The 19084-nt window shown below is 33.2% G+C and overlaps 3 protein-coding genes across 7 annotated transcripts; 2 read left to right on the plus strand and 1 right to left on the minus strand.

The window, feature by feature from the left end:
* Positions 1-2995: 2995 nt before the first annotated feature.
* Positions 2996-5528, plus strand: LOC145008971 (uncharacterized). Its single transcript, XM_078967618.1, has 4 exons — positions 2996-4730; positions 4837-4989; positions 5071-5142; positions 5229-5528. The coding sequence occupies exons 1-4, from the start codon at positions 3009-3011 to the stop codon at positions 5346-5348; spliced, it is 2067 nt and encodes a 688-aa protein (XP_078823744.1). The 5' UTR covers positions 2996-3008; the 3' UTR covers positions 5349-5528.
* On the minus strand, positions 5328-8407 carry LOC145008972 (uncharacterized). The gene is made up of 11 exons (XM_078967619.1): positions 7972-8407; positions 7769-7826; positions 7585-7698; positions 7333-7470; positions 7159-7228; positions 7019-7074; positions 6810-6935; positions 6600-6739; positions 6414-6486; positions 6263-6337; positions 5328-5871 (listed from the first exon to the last, which is right to left on the minus strand). Exons 1-11 carry the CDS (start codon positions 8154-8156, stop codon positions 5551-5553), a joined length of 1356 nt encoding a protein of 451 aa, XP_078823745.1. The 5' UTR covers positions 8157-8407; the 3' UTR covers positions 5328-5550.
* A 4824-nt stretch (positions 8408-13231) lies between these two features.
* LOC145008636 (1,4-alpha-glucan-branching enzyme-like) lies at positions 13232-18404 on the plus strand. 5 transcript variants are annotated; one of them, XM_078967222.1, is made up of 14 exons: positions 13232-13433; positions 14285-14407; positions 14545-14746; positions 14812-14881; positions 14975-15244; positions 15558-16464; positions 16530-16646; positions 16730-16792; positions 16903-17010; positions 17100-17201; positions 17305-17372; positions 17465-17546; positions 17662-17778; positions 18089-18373. In XM_078967222.1, exons 3-14 carry the CDS (start codon positions 14587-14589, stop codon positions 18251-18253), a joined length of 2229 nt encoding a protein of 742 aa, XP_078823348.1. In that variant the 5' UTR covers positions 13232-13433; positions 14285-14407; positions 14545-14586; the 3' UTR covers positions 18254-18373. The 5 variants fall into 5 exon arrangements, with proteins under 5 accessions (XP_078823348.1, XP_078823347.1, XP_078823350.1 ...); XM_078967220.1 differs by lacking the exon at positions 13232-13433 and adding an exon at positions 13462-13618 and having other exon boundaries at positions 18089-18404; XM_078967223.1 differs by lacking the exon at positions 13232-13433 and adding an exon at positions 14155-14177.
* The last annotated feature ends 680 nt before the right edge of the window (positions 18405-19084 follow it).

Raw genomic sequence — 19084 nt, forward strand, 5'->3', positions numbered from 1 at the left:
AAATGGTTTCATGGCTATCCAAATGTAGAGATCCTTTACATATTTCCCATGTTTAGGTTATTATTACCATAAGTTAAGGACATGTGTTAATTGCTTACTATAATTTGTCATCGATGTGTCTATTAAATTTACGTTAGGGTATGTTTTTGTCCATTATGTCATCGCCAACCTTAACATTTGATTCTTTTTTCTTCGGGATAATGACTTAGGAGGGTAAGTACCTCTTATCTGTGTTCACATATTAACAACTTCTTCTTTTTTGTACATAATAAAACAACTAATTTGTTTTAACTGTTTAAATTATACCAATATTACCGGCTAATACATGTTTTAACCGGTAACTCAAAGGGAAAATGACTACGGAGGGTAACTACCTCTTATCCGTGTTCACATATTGTCAACTTCTTAATTTTTTGTACATAAGAAAGAAACTAACTTGTTTTAACTGTGTAACATCCTAAAAATCATGACCAAAAATTTTGTTTTTAATTTAATACTAAAACCATAATTGTCAAACCATTAATTTAATACTCCAGCATCGTGCCTCGCCCGACATCAAGCCCCGCCTGGCATTGAGCTCCGCTCGGTATACAGATTTGTCTCTCTTAGGCTCTGTCTGTCTCCGGGCCCCGCCCGCTAAACACATACAATCATCTAACATGTTAACACATAAAGAAACATATTTTACTGTATCCCTGTCTTAAGAAACATACTCTGCTAATAATGAGATACAGAACTTCATTCGTACTCAGCTAGTTCCAGTCAGGGCTTCAGCAGTTCAAGGTGAGTCTCCTCACTATGTGAATGGGTCTAAGGCCATAATGCCAGCCCATGTAGTCTATGAGTAGGAAGACTCGAGGGTTAACCATAAGCATTGTTTGCTAGTATGTTATTCCAGACCAAGGTCTGATGTCGGACAGGTGCCTAATGAATGTTTTCATGTTAGATTATACTTGTTGTATGTGTGATACTTGTATGTGCCTGGTAAAGAGGTGAGTGTGGGCGAGCTCCCGTATCTCATCACTAGCTGAGTACGAACGATGTTTTGTATCTCATTATTACCAGAGTATGTTTCTTAGGACAGGGATATAGTAGAGTATGTTTCTTTATGCGTTAGCATGTTATAGGGTTGTATGTATTTAGCGGGCGGGCCCCGGAGACAGGCGGGGCCTAAGAGAGACATATATGTATACCGAGCGGGGCTCGATGCCAGGTGGGGCCTGATGTCGGGCGGAGCCTGATGCCGGAGTATTAAATTAATGGTTTGACAATTATGGTTTTAGTATTAAATTAAAAAGAAATTTTTTGGTCATGATTTTTGGGATGTTACACAGTTAAAATAAGTTAGTTGCTTTTTATGAACAAAAAAATAAGAAGTTGTCAATACGTGAACATGGATAAGAGGTAGTTACCCTCCTAAGTCATTTTCCCTTTGAGTTACCGGTTAAAACAAATATTAGCCGGTAATATTGGTGTAATTTAAACAGTTAAAACAAGTTAGTTACTTTATTATATATAAAAAAGAAGAAATTGCTAATATGTAAACACGGATAAGAGGTAGTTACCCTCTTAAATCATTTTCCCTTTTTCTTCTAATGGTTCAAAAATTTTCTCATTTTCTTATTAAATTAGAAGTCTCTTGATAGAAAGTGCTTGGATTGTTGACTAAGATAATTATTTCTTTAGCCAAATTCCATTCTTGTATAATGATATGCTACTTCTTAACATGTTTCTCCATTGTCCATGTAATGCCCATTGACCCTACAAAAGGGGCAACCCTTTGATCTAAGTTATTTGTCTTGTTCAGTTGTTCGCAATCAAACTAGCCAGAAGCCACATACAAAAGTGTACTCCACATAAAATTTATTCTATAAATATTATGGTTTAAATCTTATAACATCTATGTAAATTCCAGTTACACCAAATAGTTAACTAACACAAAACTATCAAACAAAATTTACCCATATAAGATGAGAAAATTGATTTGTATTTAAATATCAATGTCATAACTAGGTAAATAATATTGTAATAAATGGAAATAAAAGTATAATATTATAATATACTATAAATAAATAGAAGTTCGTTGCTAATTTTTGCATTCAACCTATTTAACTTGGGTAGCAAATGTCATAAGTACTTAAATGTTTTGGTTGATTTTGTCATCTTGATAACTTGTGATACAAGATGATCTAGAAGGTTCTTTGATTTTTTTTTAATAATTACTTTTCTAATGTAATTTAACTAAATAAAGTTCAATACATATCAAATATGTATTGTTATTTTTTATATAATCAATTAAAATTTCTTCTTAAGTAACATTCGGCAAAATCATTACTAAATTGCACAAGATACTTAAGAAAATTCGTCAAAAATCAACGAATCAACAATTTTATCAAATATGTTAGTAAAAAACAAAAATGCAATTTTAGTTGGTTTTTTTTTTAGGGTTTAGGTCATTTTTGGTCACTTAATTTTTGGTTTTCTACTCATTTGGTCACTTAACTATTTTTAAGTTTTAAAAGGTCATCAAACTTTTGATTTTGTGATCATTTAGTCACTTAACTTTTGGTTTGGTCACATTTAGTCACCTAACTTTTAGATTTGTACTCATTTAGTCACCTAACTTTTAAAATTATGCTCATTTAGTCAATAAACTTATAAAAAAAATTAAAAGTTTAGTGACTAAATGAACACAATTTTAAAAGTTAGGTGACTAAATGTGACAAAACAAAAATTAAGTGACTAAATGAGCATAAAGTCAAAAATTCGATGACCTTTTAAAGCTTAAAAAGAGTTAAGTGACCAAATGAACACAAAACTAAAAGTTAAGTGATCAAAAATATCCTAAACCCCTTTTTTTAATACACGTTGTTGAACGATAAAAACTGGAATAGTTTAAGGGTAACTTTGATACTAACTCATAGTGCAGGGACTAAATGTATAATTTATCCAACGGATAAACTGTCACCATGCCCCAGCCACGGGTTTTGCAGAAGAAAGTGCAAATAATGAATGCTCTGCTTCTCCCTCCACCGTCCGCCACCACCGCTCGCTTCCTCCGCGGCCTCAATTTCTCTCAACCATCACTCTCCACCTCCTCTTATAAGCACTCTCCTCTCCGTTCATCCGTCACCTCACTCTCCTTATCGGAAGACGATGTAGTTACAGAAGACGACGGCGTTTCACCCTACTCCCACAGCCGGTACGACTTTGCCCCTTTGCTTCAATTCCTCTCGAATTATAGCTTTGATGATAACGATTCAGCATACTCGGACCCAACCGACTCACAACTCGCCGAGTCATATCGATTAGTCCCAGCTTCACTATGGCATTACCTTCTCAAATCCCTAGCATCTTCCCCTTCTTCATCGACCTCGATTTCAACCACCTACGCGCTCGTTGATTGGCTCCATAGGCACAATCTCTGCTTCTCGTATGAATTACTGTACTCGATCTTAATCCACTCGCTCGGACACTCCGAGATGTTATACGAAGCTTTTTTGCTCTCACAGAAACAAACCCTAACTCCATTAACTTACAACGTTCTCATAGGTGCGTGCGCGCGAAACGATGACTTGGAGAAAGCCGTTATCCTGATGAACAAAATGCGCGGGGAGGGTTACCAGTCGGATTCTGTGAACTACAGTTTAATCATTCAATCACTGGTTCGTAACAACCAAATCGACTCGAATTTATTGGATAAGTTATACAAAGAAATGATATCAGATGCAATCGAGCTAGATGTGCAGTTATTGAATGACATAGTTTTAGGATTCACGAAATCAGGCGACGTTGACAGAGCTATGCAGTTTCTAGGTATGATTCAAGGGTATGGACTGACTCCCAAAACCTCCACCGTGGTTTCCATTATCTCAGAGCTGGGCAGTTTGGGGAGAGCTGAAGAGGCCGAAGCTGTTTTTGAAGAGATCAAGGAAGGCGGATTGAGACCTAGAACCAGAGCTTACAATGCTGTGCTAAAAGCATATGTGAAAAACGGTGATCTGAGGGATGCAGAGTGGATAGTGAATGAAATGGAGAGAAATGGTGTTTCTCCAGATGAACATACTTACAGCCTTTTGATTGATGCTTATGGGAACGCAGGCAGGTGGGAGAGTGCAAGAATCGTGTTGAAAGAGATGGAAGCAAACAACGTAAAGCCAAATTCATATGTTTTCAGTAGAATTATAGTGAGTTATCGTGACAGAGGTGAGTGGCAAAGATTGTTTCAAGTTCTAAAGGAGATGCAGAAGTGTGGTGTGAAACCAGATAGACAATTCTACAATGTTATGATTGATACATTTGGTAAGTACAATTGTCTTGATCATGCATTGGGTATATTGGAAAGAATGAGAAATGAAGGTATTGAACCTGATAATGTTACCTGGAACACACTCATCGATTGTCATTGTAAATCTGGAAATCATAACAAAGCAGAGGAACTGTTTGATGAAATGCAGCAAAGAGGGTGTTTGCCTTGTATTGCAACATATAACATCATGATCAACTCATTTGGTGAACAGGAAAGGTGGGAGGGAGTAAGGAGCTTGTTGAGAAAGATGAAAACTCAAAACTTGCAGCCTAATGTCATAACTTATACTACACTGGTTGACATATATGGACAATCCGGAAGGTTCATGGATGCCACTGAATGCTTAGAGGATATGAAAGCTTCTGGCTTGAAGCCGACTTCAACAATTTATAATGCCTTGATTAACGCATATGCTCAAAGGGTATTTTCGTATTTTCATCATTTAGTTTCTTGATCATCCTCACAATTCACAACTCCTCACAATCACATCTTCATGAATCATGATTAAAGTTTGTTTTCTTGAGCAGGGTTTATCTGATGATGCACTGAATGCATTTAGGATGATGAGAAGTGATGGTTTAAAGCCTAGTAATTTAGCTCTTAATGCATTAATAAACGCGTTTTGTGAGGATAGAAGAGATGTTGAAGCCTTTGCAATTTTGAGATCAATGAAGGAAAATGTAAGGGATTGTTTCTTTTTTACTAAACAAGCTTAATGAGTTAAGCACTTAAATACAAATTTGATATATTCGGAATTACAGGACTTAAAACCGGATGTGGTGACATATACCACTCTTATGAAAGCTTTAATTCGCGTGGAGAAATTTGAAGAGGTATTATCGGATTCACAGTGTTAAAAAGTGAAATTTGATTAAAGTTCAAAAACAGCCCCTTTAAAATACAAGATGTTACGTTTCAGGTCCCTGGAGTTTATGAAGAGATGATAATGTCTGGATGCACTCCAGACCGAAAAGCTAGGGCTAAGTTACGGTCTGCGTTGAAGTATATGAGACAACGATTGAAATCACAAACCCTTTAGCCAGGTCACCACTTTGTGGGCCCTACTTTCTGTCTCAACAAATGAGCATACAGATAAGAAAAGCTTGTTACATTTGTAGCATACTTGCACATAACTTGATATTGTAACATCAACATGCAACAAAACAACCATTTTTTGATACACATATTTAAAGTGACTTGAAAAATCATTATTACACAACTTTCTTGTTGTATTATTGATTTCATGGAGTAACGGGAGGCAAATTGGATCTACTGCTACTACTCTTTGGGATCCTGGAACAGAACATAAACATCAACAAAAATGAAGATAGCAAGAACAGTCTGAAATATGTTCTCATCTCCTGCAAACCAATCTCAAGCAACTCTGTTTTTTCTGCATATCTGTTTTTCCTTTCTATTAAATAGCCTTTTAAATAATCATCAATAGAGATCAAGTTATCCACGTTAAAAGGAGCCCTGTCTTCCACAAACTTCATCTTCATCTCATGTGCTCCCATTTCAAACATACTGAAAAATGCAGCAGACCACTCGTTCACAACTCTCTGCAATTTTTTTTAATGTTATAACAAACACCAATTATTAAGTAAATTACAAATTCGGTCCCTGTGTGCTTTACTCAAATCGCAAGTTCAGTCCAGTTTTTTGAAATCTTCCCAAAATCGTCTGCAGATTTGGTCTTTTGTTATGCCATTGGTCCCATGTAAGATGACCTTTTACACAAATAATTGAAAAAAAAAAAAAAATGTTGAAAAGATCACGTAAGGGTAAAAAGGTAATTTTACATGAGTTGGAACTAGTACGGAAACAAAAACCAAAGTTAGTAATGATTTCAAAAAATGGACTGAACTTGCTATTTTGAGTAAAGGTAGAGGGACCATATTTGTAATTTATAACAGGAGCCACGTTGTTAATTATGAAATCAAAATTTTGTACATTGAAGGTAGGTTGATCAATGGGGTTGAACATTTTGAAGCAGTCTTTATAGGATGCTTTTTCATCTCCATATATCTGGCATTAATTAAACGATATATATGTCACAAAATAACCATAAAAAATAGTGTTGTGGAGTTTATAAATTGTAAACCTCGAATGTGAAAGCCATGGGGATGTTTGCAACTTCAAACATGTAATCTGTTGTTGTACCATGTGCTAGATATCTATTAAACACATGTATGTATGATTATTTATTTAAAAAAAAAAAAAAAAAAAAACATTTTTTTTTTCATATTTTGAAAGAATAACAAAAGGAAAAAATGAATACTAAACTAACCCAACAGATCCTCCCCCTGATCCAACCACACAACGATCTTCACAATGAAGGTGATTCAATGTTTCAAGCATCAACTTCATTTTCTCAGATTGCTCTCCAGGAGGTGTAGTGTTTTTATGATCATAAGGCATAAACAGAGCCTAAAAAAGTTAAAAAAATTAATCATTAAACAAAAAAGTAGAAGACCAAAAGTCAAATATTTTGATTGACCTCCATTCCAGAATGCACGTTGACCCACATATGTGGATGAAATGATCTTGAAAGCTTCCTCATCATTTGAGCTTCAGGCTCACTAAAAGGACCACTCCCTGGATTCTCTTCATTAGGATCATAATCCTAAAATATTTTTTAACTTTTAAGGTTATCATTTGTTTAACTTAAGGTTGTTTCATATCATATAATCATATTAATAATCAAACCTTTTCTTTTTTCCCCCAATCTACACTCCAATTTCTATTGAGATCAACTCCTCTCCCTGAAAAGTAAAAGTTTAAAATCAATAATAAAAAGAAATTACAACATATATTAATATAAAAAAACTAAACTGGAAGAGAAAGACCATTTCTGCGTTCACAAAGCTCTCCTGCTTCAACCTTTTTGCGTCCATTCAAGTTTTCAATTGGCACCACCTGAGAGATACATAGAGATTAACATAATATAATATAATAAATCATGAAATCTGTGAATGTTTTATGTGTTAATGAAAAATATATTAAAAAGAAGAAGAAGAAACCTTTATAATGGTATTCTGGAGGGTTCTATTGAGCAAGAGTGGATTCCTTTTAGGTAAAGTTTGGTCTTCACTTAAGACGTAGAGGATCTTGAGTGCAAGTTCAGATGTAATAAGCTCTCGTGCATGTTGCCCAAAACTCTGGAAGACAAGTAATCATCTGTCAAAAAGATCAGCTACCAATCATAACCTCAGACAACATAACATATTGTCTATATTTCCTTACATGTGATGTGATTTTGTGAATGAACTTACAAGAAGGATTCGGAACTTTGACTTGTCTTCTTCAATCTCATGTATCTTCTGGCAATATGTAACTACGTTGAGTTCAGCCTGGTAGCCCTTGTTTGAACTTGTAAATGTCTCCATCTGTTGGAAAGTCAATGAGTCAAACAAGTATAAATGCTAGAAAAGGGTAAAGAAAGGACACAAAACTCACATGGAATCTATCTTGGTGATGATGAACCAGTTTTTTTATCTCTTTCATTAATGTGGCACTGGAAAAAGGAACAACGATAAACAAGTGTTATTTAATTTGATACTTCAAACAATGTCTATCGTGTATGTATCATACAATCAACGATCGAGAAACAATTGCCCTAGATTGAAAACCAAATGAAACGAAGAGGTGTTGAGTTTTACCTAGTGTGATAAAGATCACGATTGATTGGTGTCATTGAAGGCTGTCGTTGTTGATGCGAGACATAATTAACGCTTCTTCTACAATCAACGATCGAGAAACAAGCATAGAAGAATATCAAACAGAAGGGTAAAATCGTGAAACGGAGACGACGATGACGAATAGGAAAAAGCGCCATCTGAATCATCAAAATTCTAACAGTTTCTGTTTCTCCCCATCAATTGAGGTTACCAATACAGCAAGGTTTTCAACTTCGTGATCAATTGAAGTATGTATGAGAGTTGAATTCGGTTTCAAATGTAAAGAGAAATAGATGGATCTATAAAGAGAAAGACATGGCGAATATTGTCGGGTTAGTTTTCCTTCCAAGAGAATCCGCTAGGTGTGTTTTTCTTTGGAAAACGACTATGGCAAAATCGAATTATTTGGAATATGTCTTCCTGTTTTCGCTATAAAAATGCATTAACCATAGGCCTTAGTTGAGATAATCGTCAATTTCAAACAACGATATCATATTGTCATTGACTTACCACAAAGTTGTTAATGAAAATCTGAAAATAATTCAAGAAATTATCTGTCTACTTGTAAAAAAAGTAAGGTTTTAAAAGTACCAAAAAATAGCAATATACTTTAAACTTAACATACATCAATGCTCTATTGAGAAATCTTCATCTCTTTCTAATTACCTTTATGGTCAGTGGAAAGTCCAAACCCAAAGTAACCGGGGTCCACCATATAATAAATATATTTAAAATAAAAAAGAATTAAAAGCAATAAAAATAGAATAACATTAAAACCATAAACTAAATGTCGATCTACATTTGTTCTCTGCAAGGTGCCATAATTTGAAAACGATTCCTAACATGTTCATTTGCAACTTTGGAAAATGTTTATTTTTCAACCGTACAAATTACACAATCATTTAATAACTTATTTGAAATTCGATTGTTCAAATCCGACTTCGTAATTTTCATCGCAAAAAAACATCTTTCTCTGGTTGCGGTTGTCCCCGGCAAAACCAATGTCAACTTCACTAATCGATAGATCAAAGGAAAAAAAATTAATGCATCTTCGTTTCCAACATTGTTCTAGCAAAGGTCATATATGCTCATCAAGTTAGCAAATCTTTCATTTTGTTCCATATGAGTGGGGTAGATAGAAAGTTTATGCAGAATATTCATCATATCTAAATAGCTAAAATCATTTGGACAGACATCAATAAACTTTCGTAACTTTGATGGGTCAAAGTTACAAAATAAATCAATCAAAATCATAAAATGAATCATGTAGATTCAATCATGTCACACAAATAGGCAATTTGGATCGTATTTTTACTAAAACAATCATCGAACACTTGAATTTGTATATCCAACATGTGTTTCATATATATATATATATATATATATATATATATATATATATATATATATATATATATATATATATATATATATATATATATATATATATATATATATATATATATATAATAGCATCGATTTTGGATATTGTTATGTTGTCATTGATATCTTGGATTAACATAATTTTCCTCCATGTTTAACATTCGAATGATATTATTCTCATAAAAAAAACGGTATTAAACATAAGTGCATCAAACCTATCACTTTTCATGTGTAAGTGGAACCATTTTCTATGGTCAAAAGAAAATATAAGGGCAACTTCCAAGCGGTGCATTACACTCCACCCTGCTTATGCTTAACATGGTCGATCGTAAGGAATTAAATATTCTTAAAGCCCATGACGAATCCAAAAAAAAAAAAAAAAAAAAGAACTCTTATCATTATTATAAGTTTTTATTTTTAAATAAATATATATAATAAAAAAATGGGTCATATGCAGCTGTCAACAAATCTTTTTATCCTTATTTTCGTACATTTTTATCTCTTGGTCAATCACCAACGAATCTTTTTAAAACGTAATAGCTTAAAGTGAAAGAGGAAGAGGTGTCAAAGATCATAACCTACGACTTTTCCTTGAGGTATGAACCAATGATTCTCTTTGTTTTTTTATTACCAGTGTCTATTTTATTTAACGTATACATTTATTTCAAAATGAAGAGAAAAACAAAAATCTAAGTCTCGAACTGAGGACATCTAATAAACAATGTCGCATGTGAGTATATAAGCCAATGAATATATTTGATTATCTATTTATTTGTTAATTTATTTATAATTCATTTAAGAAACAACCGACTATCTCTAATGACATATTTGTTGAGAAACCAAATAAATGAGATTATAGTATCTTAAACGGTTTTTATGGTTAGCATAAATAATGTAAAATTTAAGGTAAATGCTAATTCTCAAGAAACTTCTTAAACATATAAGAAACATCTTCGCATCGAAGAACATCATAAAATATGGATATGATATCTAAGAGCGGCATCGAAGCTGTGTTTCAGGACCCATCCACAGAACAATAATTGAGTTTTACTTGTCTATCTTAGCTATGAGTAAAGAGACATGAAGGATGATGATCTCACAACCCTTCATCTCCTCTTTCTATTTATAATCAGCCCATCTATTTTTTCATTAAGAGGTTGATTGATCTATTGAGCTCGGGTATCGAGGTGGTTGATCTATTGAGCTCGGGTATCGAGGTTATCCTATTAGTTGTTTTAACTGATCATGTATATTAGTGATCTTAAGGTTGATTTCCTTAAGAGTGCCCTCAATATTTGCCTTTTTGGCGACTTCTTCAACAAATTGGTTGTTTTTTAAAGAGTTTTCTAAAAGAATAGAATGTTTGTCAATAGACTGGGTTAACTTGATAGTTAATTTATTTTGTCTTTCAATAACTTCGAAGAATTTTTCCAAATTTTTTTTATCAAGATTGTTTTTAACCATAAAGGCTAAATCGTTTTTAAATTGGTTAAAAGGTATTTTATTTTTTGAAATATCTTCAGAAATATCTTTTGAAATATCAAGATAATGGCTTATTTTTGAAGTTTTTAAGAGACATCTTACAATGATCTGGTTGAGATTATTGCAATGATTTACAATTGTTTGAATACCGGCTTTTCCTGAAGTAAGAGAAAACATATTCTTTCTTTTCAGTATTATCGTCAAGAGTTTTAATTTTGACTGTTTTACCTTTTTTTTATAGAAATGAGGAAAATCAATTTTATTATTCATTTATAATGTCGGTGATTTGTTTGATATTCTGGCGTAGACTATCAATTTTTAAAGACATGTTTCTTATTAAGTTATTATCTTTTCTTTCCGAGTTTTCTCCTATGTGGAGTGAATCCATAGAAATTCTTGGTCTAAGAGTTTCTCCTAAAGCTTTTTTATTTCTAGCTATATTTAAAACCCAAGAGTTTTCTTGAGGATTTATGTCGCAGAATTGTTTATCTTTGACATGGCCTATTTCTGAAAAGACATCATCAAGTTCGATGTACTCGTTGGTCAGGGCATATCCTATAAGATATGTTATGGTGAATGGTTTATCACCTGGACTCATAAGGTCACTTCTTTCAAAGTGATGTATAAAAGATAAGGTTTTATCTATATTTGCAGATTTTAAATCCAGAGCAAACTTTGGATAGACTGAAAACATAAACTTTTGGTAAGCAAGGTTTCCCTTTGCAGCACCTAAGATGCAGTCCTGTCTGTCAGTAATTCTGTTGTCAATTAAGGCCATTTTTATGGGAGAATTTATTCCTGCTTGGAATTAGGATTTTAGCAAAAATTTTACAGCTCCGATATGGACCATTCTAATTTTTGATCTAATCTCAACTGGAATACTTTTTAAGTTATTGTTTATTTGTTCCTTAGTTAAAAAGGGAAGAAAGACAGCTCCTATTGTATCTTTTATGTCTACTGACATTTCTTTAGTACTAACAAAGTAGAAGATTTCATTTTTCCTTTTAAGATGATTTAGAATACTAAGTTTAGAAGGAACATTTTTGAAAATGTTTTCTTTCTTTATTTTTGAATCTATTTTCTTAACTCCAGAGAGAAGGTCTTGTTTTATTAAAAGATTTGCATGAAAGTCGTCTTCATCTTCAAGTTGAGATTTGTTTTTCTTCTGAATTATTTTCTTCAGTGTTGTTGAAAATTTCTTTATTCATTTTAAGAAATTTTAACAAGTTAAAATAAATTTTTTGAGTTCTGAAACTAATTTTTTATTTCTATCAAGATGTTCTTGATGTACTTTTTGCTTATGCAGGAGATACTTACGTATACTAACCAAGTTTGGTATATATTCGTGAGTATGTTTATTTTGTGCTTGTAGAATTCTGAAATTTATATGCACTAAGTCTTTTTTATTATTGAAAAGTATTTCTTTATGTTGAGAAATTTCAATTTTTTTATTATGAATTCTTTCAAAAATTACACTGTAAAATGTTTTATTATAATGTAATGCCATTTTTATCAAAGCTCTGATACCAGTTTGGGTGTGTGGATGTGTACGGAATTTTTTGTTTAACAAAGAAGGGAATAAATATAAAAATTGTGAAAGAAAACTCCTATATCAATAAATGTGTGGTTGCTTTCCCTGTTGGCATCGTGCCTGTGGTACTGTTAATCATCGTCGACCTGACACTCTGTCACTTACAAGTTTCATGACTCTAATTTGTATGAACACTCAAAAATAACAAAACAAAAATTTATTGATAAAAGAGTTCCCAAAAAAGGAAAACTCTTACAATATTTTACATTTTCTCCCTTCTAAGGGAGGAATTACTCACTAGACATTGAACTGAAAATTTAATAGATAGAGAGTGTTTTTTCTTGCACTCGTTATTGCAATGTCCCTAAAACAAAACATAACTTTCAATTTATAGATACATTGAGAGGGTCTGATATTTGCCTATTATGTCAGGCATGACGTTTTTATCCAGTAAAGATTACATTATTGTGGACAGCTGGAAAGCTTCTAATAATGGAGAAAAGATATTATTATTTTGAGTGGTGGAGCCATCTAACACGTGAAACATCTTTCTTTAAAATGATGAAGATTTGTCATCTTCAGAGGGGGGTCTCTAATTTAAACGATTACGTTTTAAAATAAATGTTTGTTACAGGTTAAAGGTTGAAGATTTTCCAAAAAACAATGGCAAGAAACAAAAAAAAAATATTAAGGCTAAACAAAAAGGAAGACATAAATATTAGGACTATCCTAAATTGGAAAAAAAATATCCACTAAAAAATAAAAGGTTTTCCTCTTTATATTTTTTTGTTGCCCTACCAAAATGTATTTTTATATTTGTTGCGTTTGAAGGTCACATGCATCTTCAAGACTTACTCTTGGCATATGCTTTGCCTCCCTTCTCATATCAATCAAACCAATCATCCAGACCTGAAAAAGGTGGCAAAAGTGAGAAACAAAACAAACATATGCCTTCCTTTGAGAATTCAATGTGGGTCACTGAAAATCCCTGTAAAATATGTATTTTTCTGAATGTCTTTGACCATCAAATCATCTGGATTTATACCAGGTCAGTACTTTTTAATGGTTCTATAATTCAATCGTTATTCAATCATTAACCCTCCCCCCTTAGAATCACAGTGAGTGTGTTTTTGTGTGTGAGATTGAGAAGAGATGTACTGTTCTTTGGCTACGCTTCCTAGAGCTGCCGATCTTGGATTTTTAACACAATTCTATTGTAAAAATTCATCAATGGTAAAGCAAATTCTTTAATTTCTTGACGTGTCCTGCCCTTTTCTTCATAGCTATTTGTTGCTGTCTGATTTAGCGCCTTAATCAAGATTCTTAGCATTCAGGTTTTGTTAGGGGTTTCTTTTGGGTAAAATCATTGCTTCCTATACCTCGTTTAGGGTTTGATCAGTATTCCTCGTTGGCTATCAGAATTCTTTCTATTCTTTGATTTAATTAGCTTTCTCTTCAATTTTTAGGATTCGAGTGACGCTTCCAAAACCCGATTTAGGGTTTTAGTCAAGATTTCTCATTGATTTCTTTATTATTTCCCTCCATTTTTGGCATTCGGGTTTTATTTTGCTCATTTCATAAGTTTGCTGCAAATGGTTACTAATCTGTTTCATATCTTCATTTACTTGTAATTTCAACAATTAGTGCATTACAAAGATGAAATGAAGCTCTTGTTATAATAATCTGATTGGCTTTTTGAGTTTTTATTCTTCCAACTTTTGATTCATATTCATTTGAAGGTCTTGACTCTTGACTTGTCAAAATATTTGAAGAAAAAAGAACATTAAAACATGTATGTCTTATATATTATATTCCCCCGTCTAATAATATTCACAATAAATGCAGTGTCCTTTTTGGTCATTTTGCTAATCCTTTAATGCTTGACAATTTTTTTGACAGGCTACAAGAAGCAACTTATTTATTGCTCCATCACAGCTAACAAAACATAGCGTGGGACCCAGAAATCGGAAAGTCAGTTCAAGACTTCCTCATAAGCCAAGATTATCTTCAACTCCAACAAGGGTATGATTGTCTTTTACATTGTTATCCAGGCTAATTAGAAGACAGTTCATGACAGTTTTTTCTATCCTTTTTATAGCTAAAATGACTTATTTGCCCATTGTCATCATTAACTATTGTTGATGCTGCTATTAATTTAGGCGAATCATGATTCTGCTGTTGTGACTGATGAGCTTTCACCAATGACAAACATCAAAGCAGAAATGAAAACTCCAAAAATACTGGAGCTCGATCCTGCTTTAGGACCCTACAAAAATCACTTTGAATATAGAATGAAAAGATTTTCAGAACAGAAACTGCTCATTGATCAATATGAAGGAAGTCTTGAAGAATTTGCAAAAGGTAATAATAATACAAAGGGTAGATAGGTCATTTTACATCTTTCTAGTAACTATGATATGCATCAGGTTATTTAAAGTTCGGGCTTAATAGAGAAGATGGGAGCATTGTTTATCGTGAATGGGCACCAGCTGCCGAGTATGTTCTTCACATAATCATTTCACAAAGGGTAGATAGGTAATTTTCTTTAAAATTCTGATCAGGGTTTGCTTTATATATATATATGATCAGGGAAGCACAATTAGTTGGGGATTTTAATGATTGGGATGGATCGAAGCACAAGATGGAAAGAAATGAATTTGGGGTATGGAGCATCAAGATTCCTGATCATGATGGAAACTCATCAATTCCTCATAATTCAAAAGTTAAGTTCAGATTCAAGCACAACAATGGAGTTTGGGTTGATCGAATTCCAGCTTGGATAAAATATGCCACTGTGGACTCCTCTAGATTTGCTGCCCCTTACGATGGAGTTTACTGGGACCCACCGCCTTCAGAAAGGTATAAAATCATAGTATCGTACTCTACTTCTGTAAGGGTATAAAGGTAATTTGGCCTCTAAGCCCACTGTTTTTTTTTTTTTTTTAAATCATCTATGCTGACTTTTACATTAAGATAGTTTTTGGTATGCTGTAAGTAAACTCAAAAAGGGAAATGGAATGGAGCATTCCTCATGGAATGTGATTCCCTTATTGCATTCCTTCAAGCCAATCAAACATAATAATGGAATGTAACAACCCATTCCATTCCTTGGTGATTACATTCTATCATACCAACAGACACTGAAAAGTGGATAATTCCAATTCCAATGTAGGTATGAATTTAAGTACCCCCGTCCACCAAAACCCAACGCACCACGGATATATGAAGCTCACGTCGGAATGAGTGATTCCGAACCCCGAGTGAATTCCTATCGAGAATTTGCAGACAATGTTTTACCCCGGATTCAAGCCAACAACTATAACACAGTCCAATTAATGGCAATAATGGAGCATTCTTATTACGGATCATTCGGTTATCATGTTACAAACTTTTTCGCTGTAAGTAGTAGATCAGGAACACCCGAAGATCTCAAATACCTAATCGATAAAGCACATGGTTTAGGGTTACGTGTTTTAATGGACGTTGTTCATAGCCACGTCAGCAACAATATAACAGACGGTCTCAACGGGTTCGATGTGGGCCAGCCCACACAAGATTCCTACTTCCATACGGGTCCACGAGGGTATCATTCTTTATGGGATAGTCGGCTTTTCAATTACTCAAATTGGGAAGTTCTTCGTTTCCTTTTATCTAATTTGCGATGGTGGATTGAAGAGTTTAAGTTCGATGGGTTTCGGTTTGATGGGATAACTTCAATGCTGTATAATCACCATGGGATTAACTTTGCGTTTACGGGTGATTACAATGAGTATTTTGGTGAATCGATTGATGTTGATGCTGTGGTGTATATGATGCTTGCGAATTGTTTGATTGATTTGTTGTTGCCTGATGCGATTGTGATTGCTGAAGATGTTTCCGGAATGCCTGGACTTGGTAGGCCCGTGGATGAAGGTGGGATCGGGTTTGATTTTCGATTGGCTATGGGGATTCCTGATAAATGGATCGATTATTTGAAGAATAAGAACGATGATGAGTGGTCAATGGTGGATATCGCTACATGTTTGACTAATCGGAGGTATAATGAGAAATGTGTTGCTTATGCTGAGAGTCATGACCAGGTATAAAGAAAATTAACATTTTAATTATGTGGGTCCCATTGACTTATTATGGTCAATGAATGCAGTCGATTGTAGGAGATAAAACAATTGCGTTTTTGCTTATGGATAATGAAATGTATTCTGGGATGTCTTGTTTGACCGAGGCTTCACCAGCTGTTGACCGTGGCATTGCACTTCACAAGGTTCGGTTTTCCCAATTTTGACTTTTTTGGTCAAACCTATTACACTGATTTGTTTGACTAATTTTTTTTATTTTTGGTTTTAGATGATTCATTTTATAACTATGGCGTTGGGAGGAGAAGGCTACCTTAATTTCATGGGAAACGAGGTAAGAATACATAGACAACTATTTATAATTTGGAAGATAAAAAAATATATATTTTTTTATTCTCTCATGATATATTAATATTTAAATCATCTTTTTTTTTTTTTTAATAGTTTGGTCATCCAGAGTGGATTGATTTCCCAAGATCAGGCAATAATTGGAGTTATGACAAGTGTAGACGCCAATGGGAACTTGTTGATACAGAGCACTTAAGATACAAGGTTGGATACTTTTTTTTTTTTTTTTAATAATTTTATATCTATATTTTGTTACAATTAAATTTTAAAAGCATATGAGTTTTTTAATGCAGTTCATGAACGCTTTTGATAGAGCTATGAACTTGCTTGATGAAAAATTTTCCTTCCTCTCATCCACCAAACAGATTGTAAGCAGCACAGATGAAGATGACAAGGTAAACCAAAAAAAAAAAAAAAATCTCGCCTATTTGACTTTTAAGGTCAAACCGATTAATTTTGAAAGTCAATCTTTATATATATTTTTCAAATGGTTCACAGGTTATAGTGTTTGAAAGGGGAGATCTAGTGTTTGTTTTCAATTTCCATGCGGATAATACGTACGATGGGTATGTAAATCTTTCCCCTCCATTACAAAATTGCAACATTAAAATGTCCAAAATACCCTTTTAACAAATCAATGTAAATTGTGATTTGATAGGTACAAGGTTGGTTGCGATTTGCCAGGGAAATATAGAGTTGCTCTAGACAGTGATGCTTGGGAATTCGGAGGGCATGGAAGAGTAAGTAAAAGGGGTAAATGCAAGAAATAAAAAACTTATTTTAAAAAATTGTTTGACATTCAAAGTCAACTATTAGATGTAAATATGGTCAAAGTTGTGTGTTTTGACTTTTTAGGTTGGTCATGACGTGGATCATTTCACTTGGCCTGAAGGAATCCCGGGACTCCCTGAAACAAACTTTAACAACCGTCCGAATTCTTTCAAAGTTCTTTCACCACCAAGGTCTTGTGTGGTTAGATCTCTACTTGCATCGTCTTTTATAACTACTGTATTAAGAGACTTAATGACCATTTTACCCTTACATTTCTAAAAAAACATATTTCACAATATGCATCAACTTAAGGATAATTGGTAAAAGGTTAGTTTCTTAATAGATTAAGCCAAGTTTTTTTTGGCTTAACTCATTAAGTCGTTATGTTCCGAATAAGTCAAAAAGAAACAGCCACGTATAGTCTCCTTGATTAAGGGCTTAACTCTTTAAGTAAAAAGGAAGCAACACCTTAGCTTGTTCTTAGCCATGGGTTTTAAATTGATTTATGAAGGTTTATTATCGGGTTGAAGAAGACATTATGGAAGAAGCCAAAGATGATTTGGGTGATAGAGATTTAGACGTTGTTGAGAAAATCCAAGAAGCAACTCACGAGCAAAGTGGAAATCCCAAAAATACCCTTGAAGAAGAAGAAGAAGACGACGAGAGATTAATTTGAATATCATCGTTGCTTTTGAAGAATATTAGCTACATTTTGTACAATATTTTATTACTATGTTATTTTACTTATTCCGCATATCCGTTTAGTTCATTTATAGAGTAGTGACGACTTTGGAAATGCCTTAATTCAAACAACCATAAATTTTAAATTGAGAGTTACAGACCTATAAGCTTTTAACAATGTTCATTATAAGTATGTCAAAACTAGATAAAACTATAATTTTTATATGTGTGTAAGTGTTTGGCTAAAATAGCTAAAAAGCTTTTGAATGTGTAAAATGATAAAATAAAAGCTCTCAAAAGCTATTTGAGGTTGCTTTTAGATCTAAAGTTTTTTTGTTTAAAATAAAAGCTTTAGACTTGTAACATTTTTCTATATTTTGATTTTTTTTTCTTAAAAACTAAAAGTTCATTGCCCTATTTAATTGATTTTTGTTTTCTTGTTTCAATCACGTGAAATCCAGTATTTCGATATGGTTTTAATTTTAATTTTTTTATACTTTTTATTTCTGGTAGTTTTGCTTATATATGATTGAATATGTCTGTCATTACAGTTTACATTAATTTCCTTCTAATTGTATCATTGTATTACATATTTGTATGTGCTTCTCTGTTCTCTAAGATATGTTCACAATCTAACATTATCACAAGAAAAGAAATAATTTGTTTGTGAAAATTTACACTATAAGTTTTAACATATATTGTATGAATTTTACAATACTTATTAATTATTATGTAAAAACCATTTATAATTTAATTCCCCAGACACAACTTAAGATAAACAGGGACTACTAACAATGACAACTTATATAGAATCACAAACTAATGA

This window comes from Lactuca saligna, chromosome 8 (assembly GCF_052625555.1).
Source record: "Lactuca saligna cultivar CGN05327 chromosome 8, ASM5262555v1, whole genome shotgun sequence".
Lineage (NCBI taxonomy): Eukaryota > Viridiplantae > Streptophyta > Magnoliopsida > Asterales > Asteraceae > Lactuca > Lactuca saligna.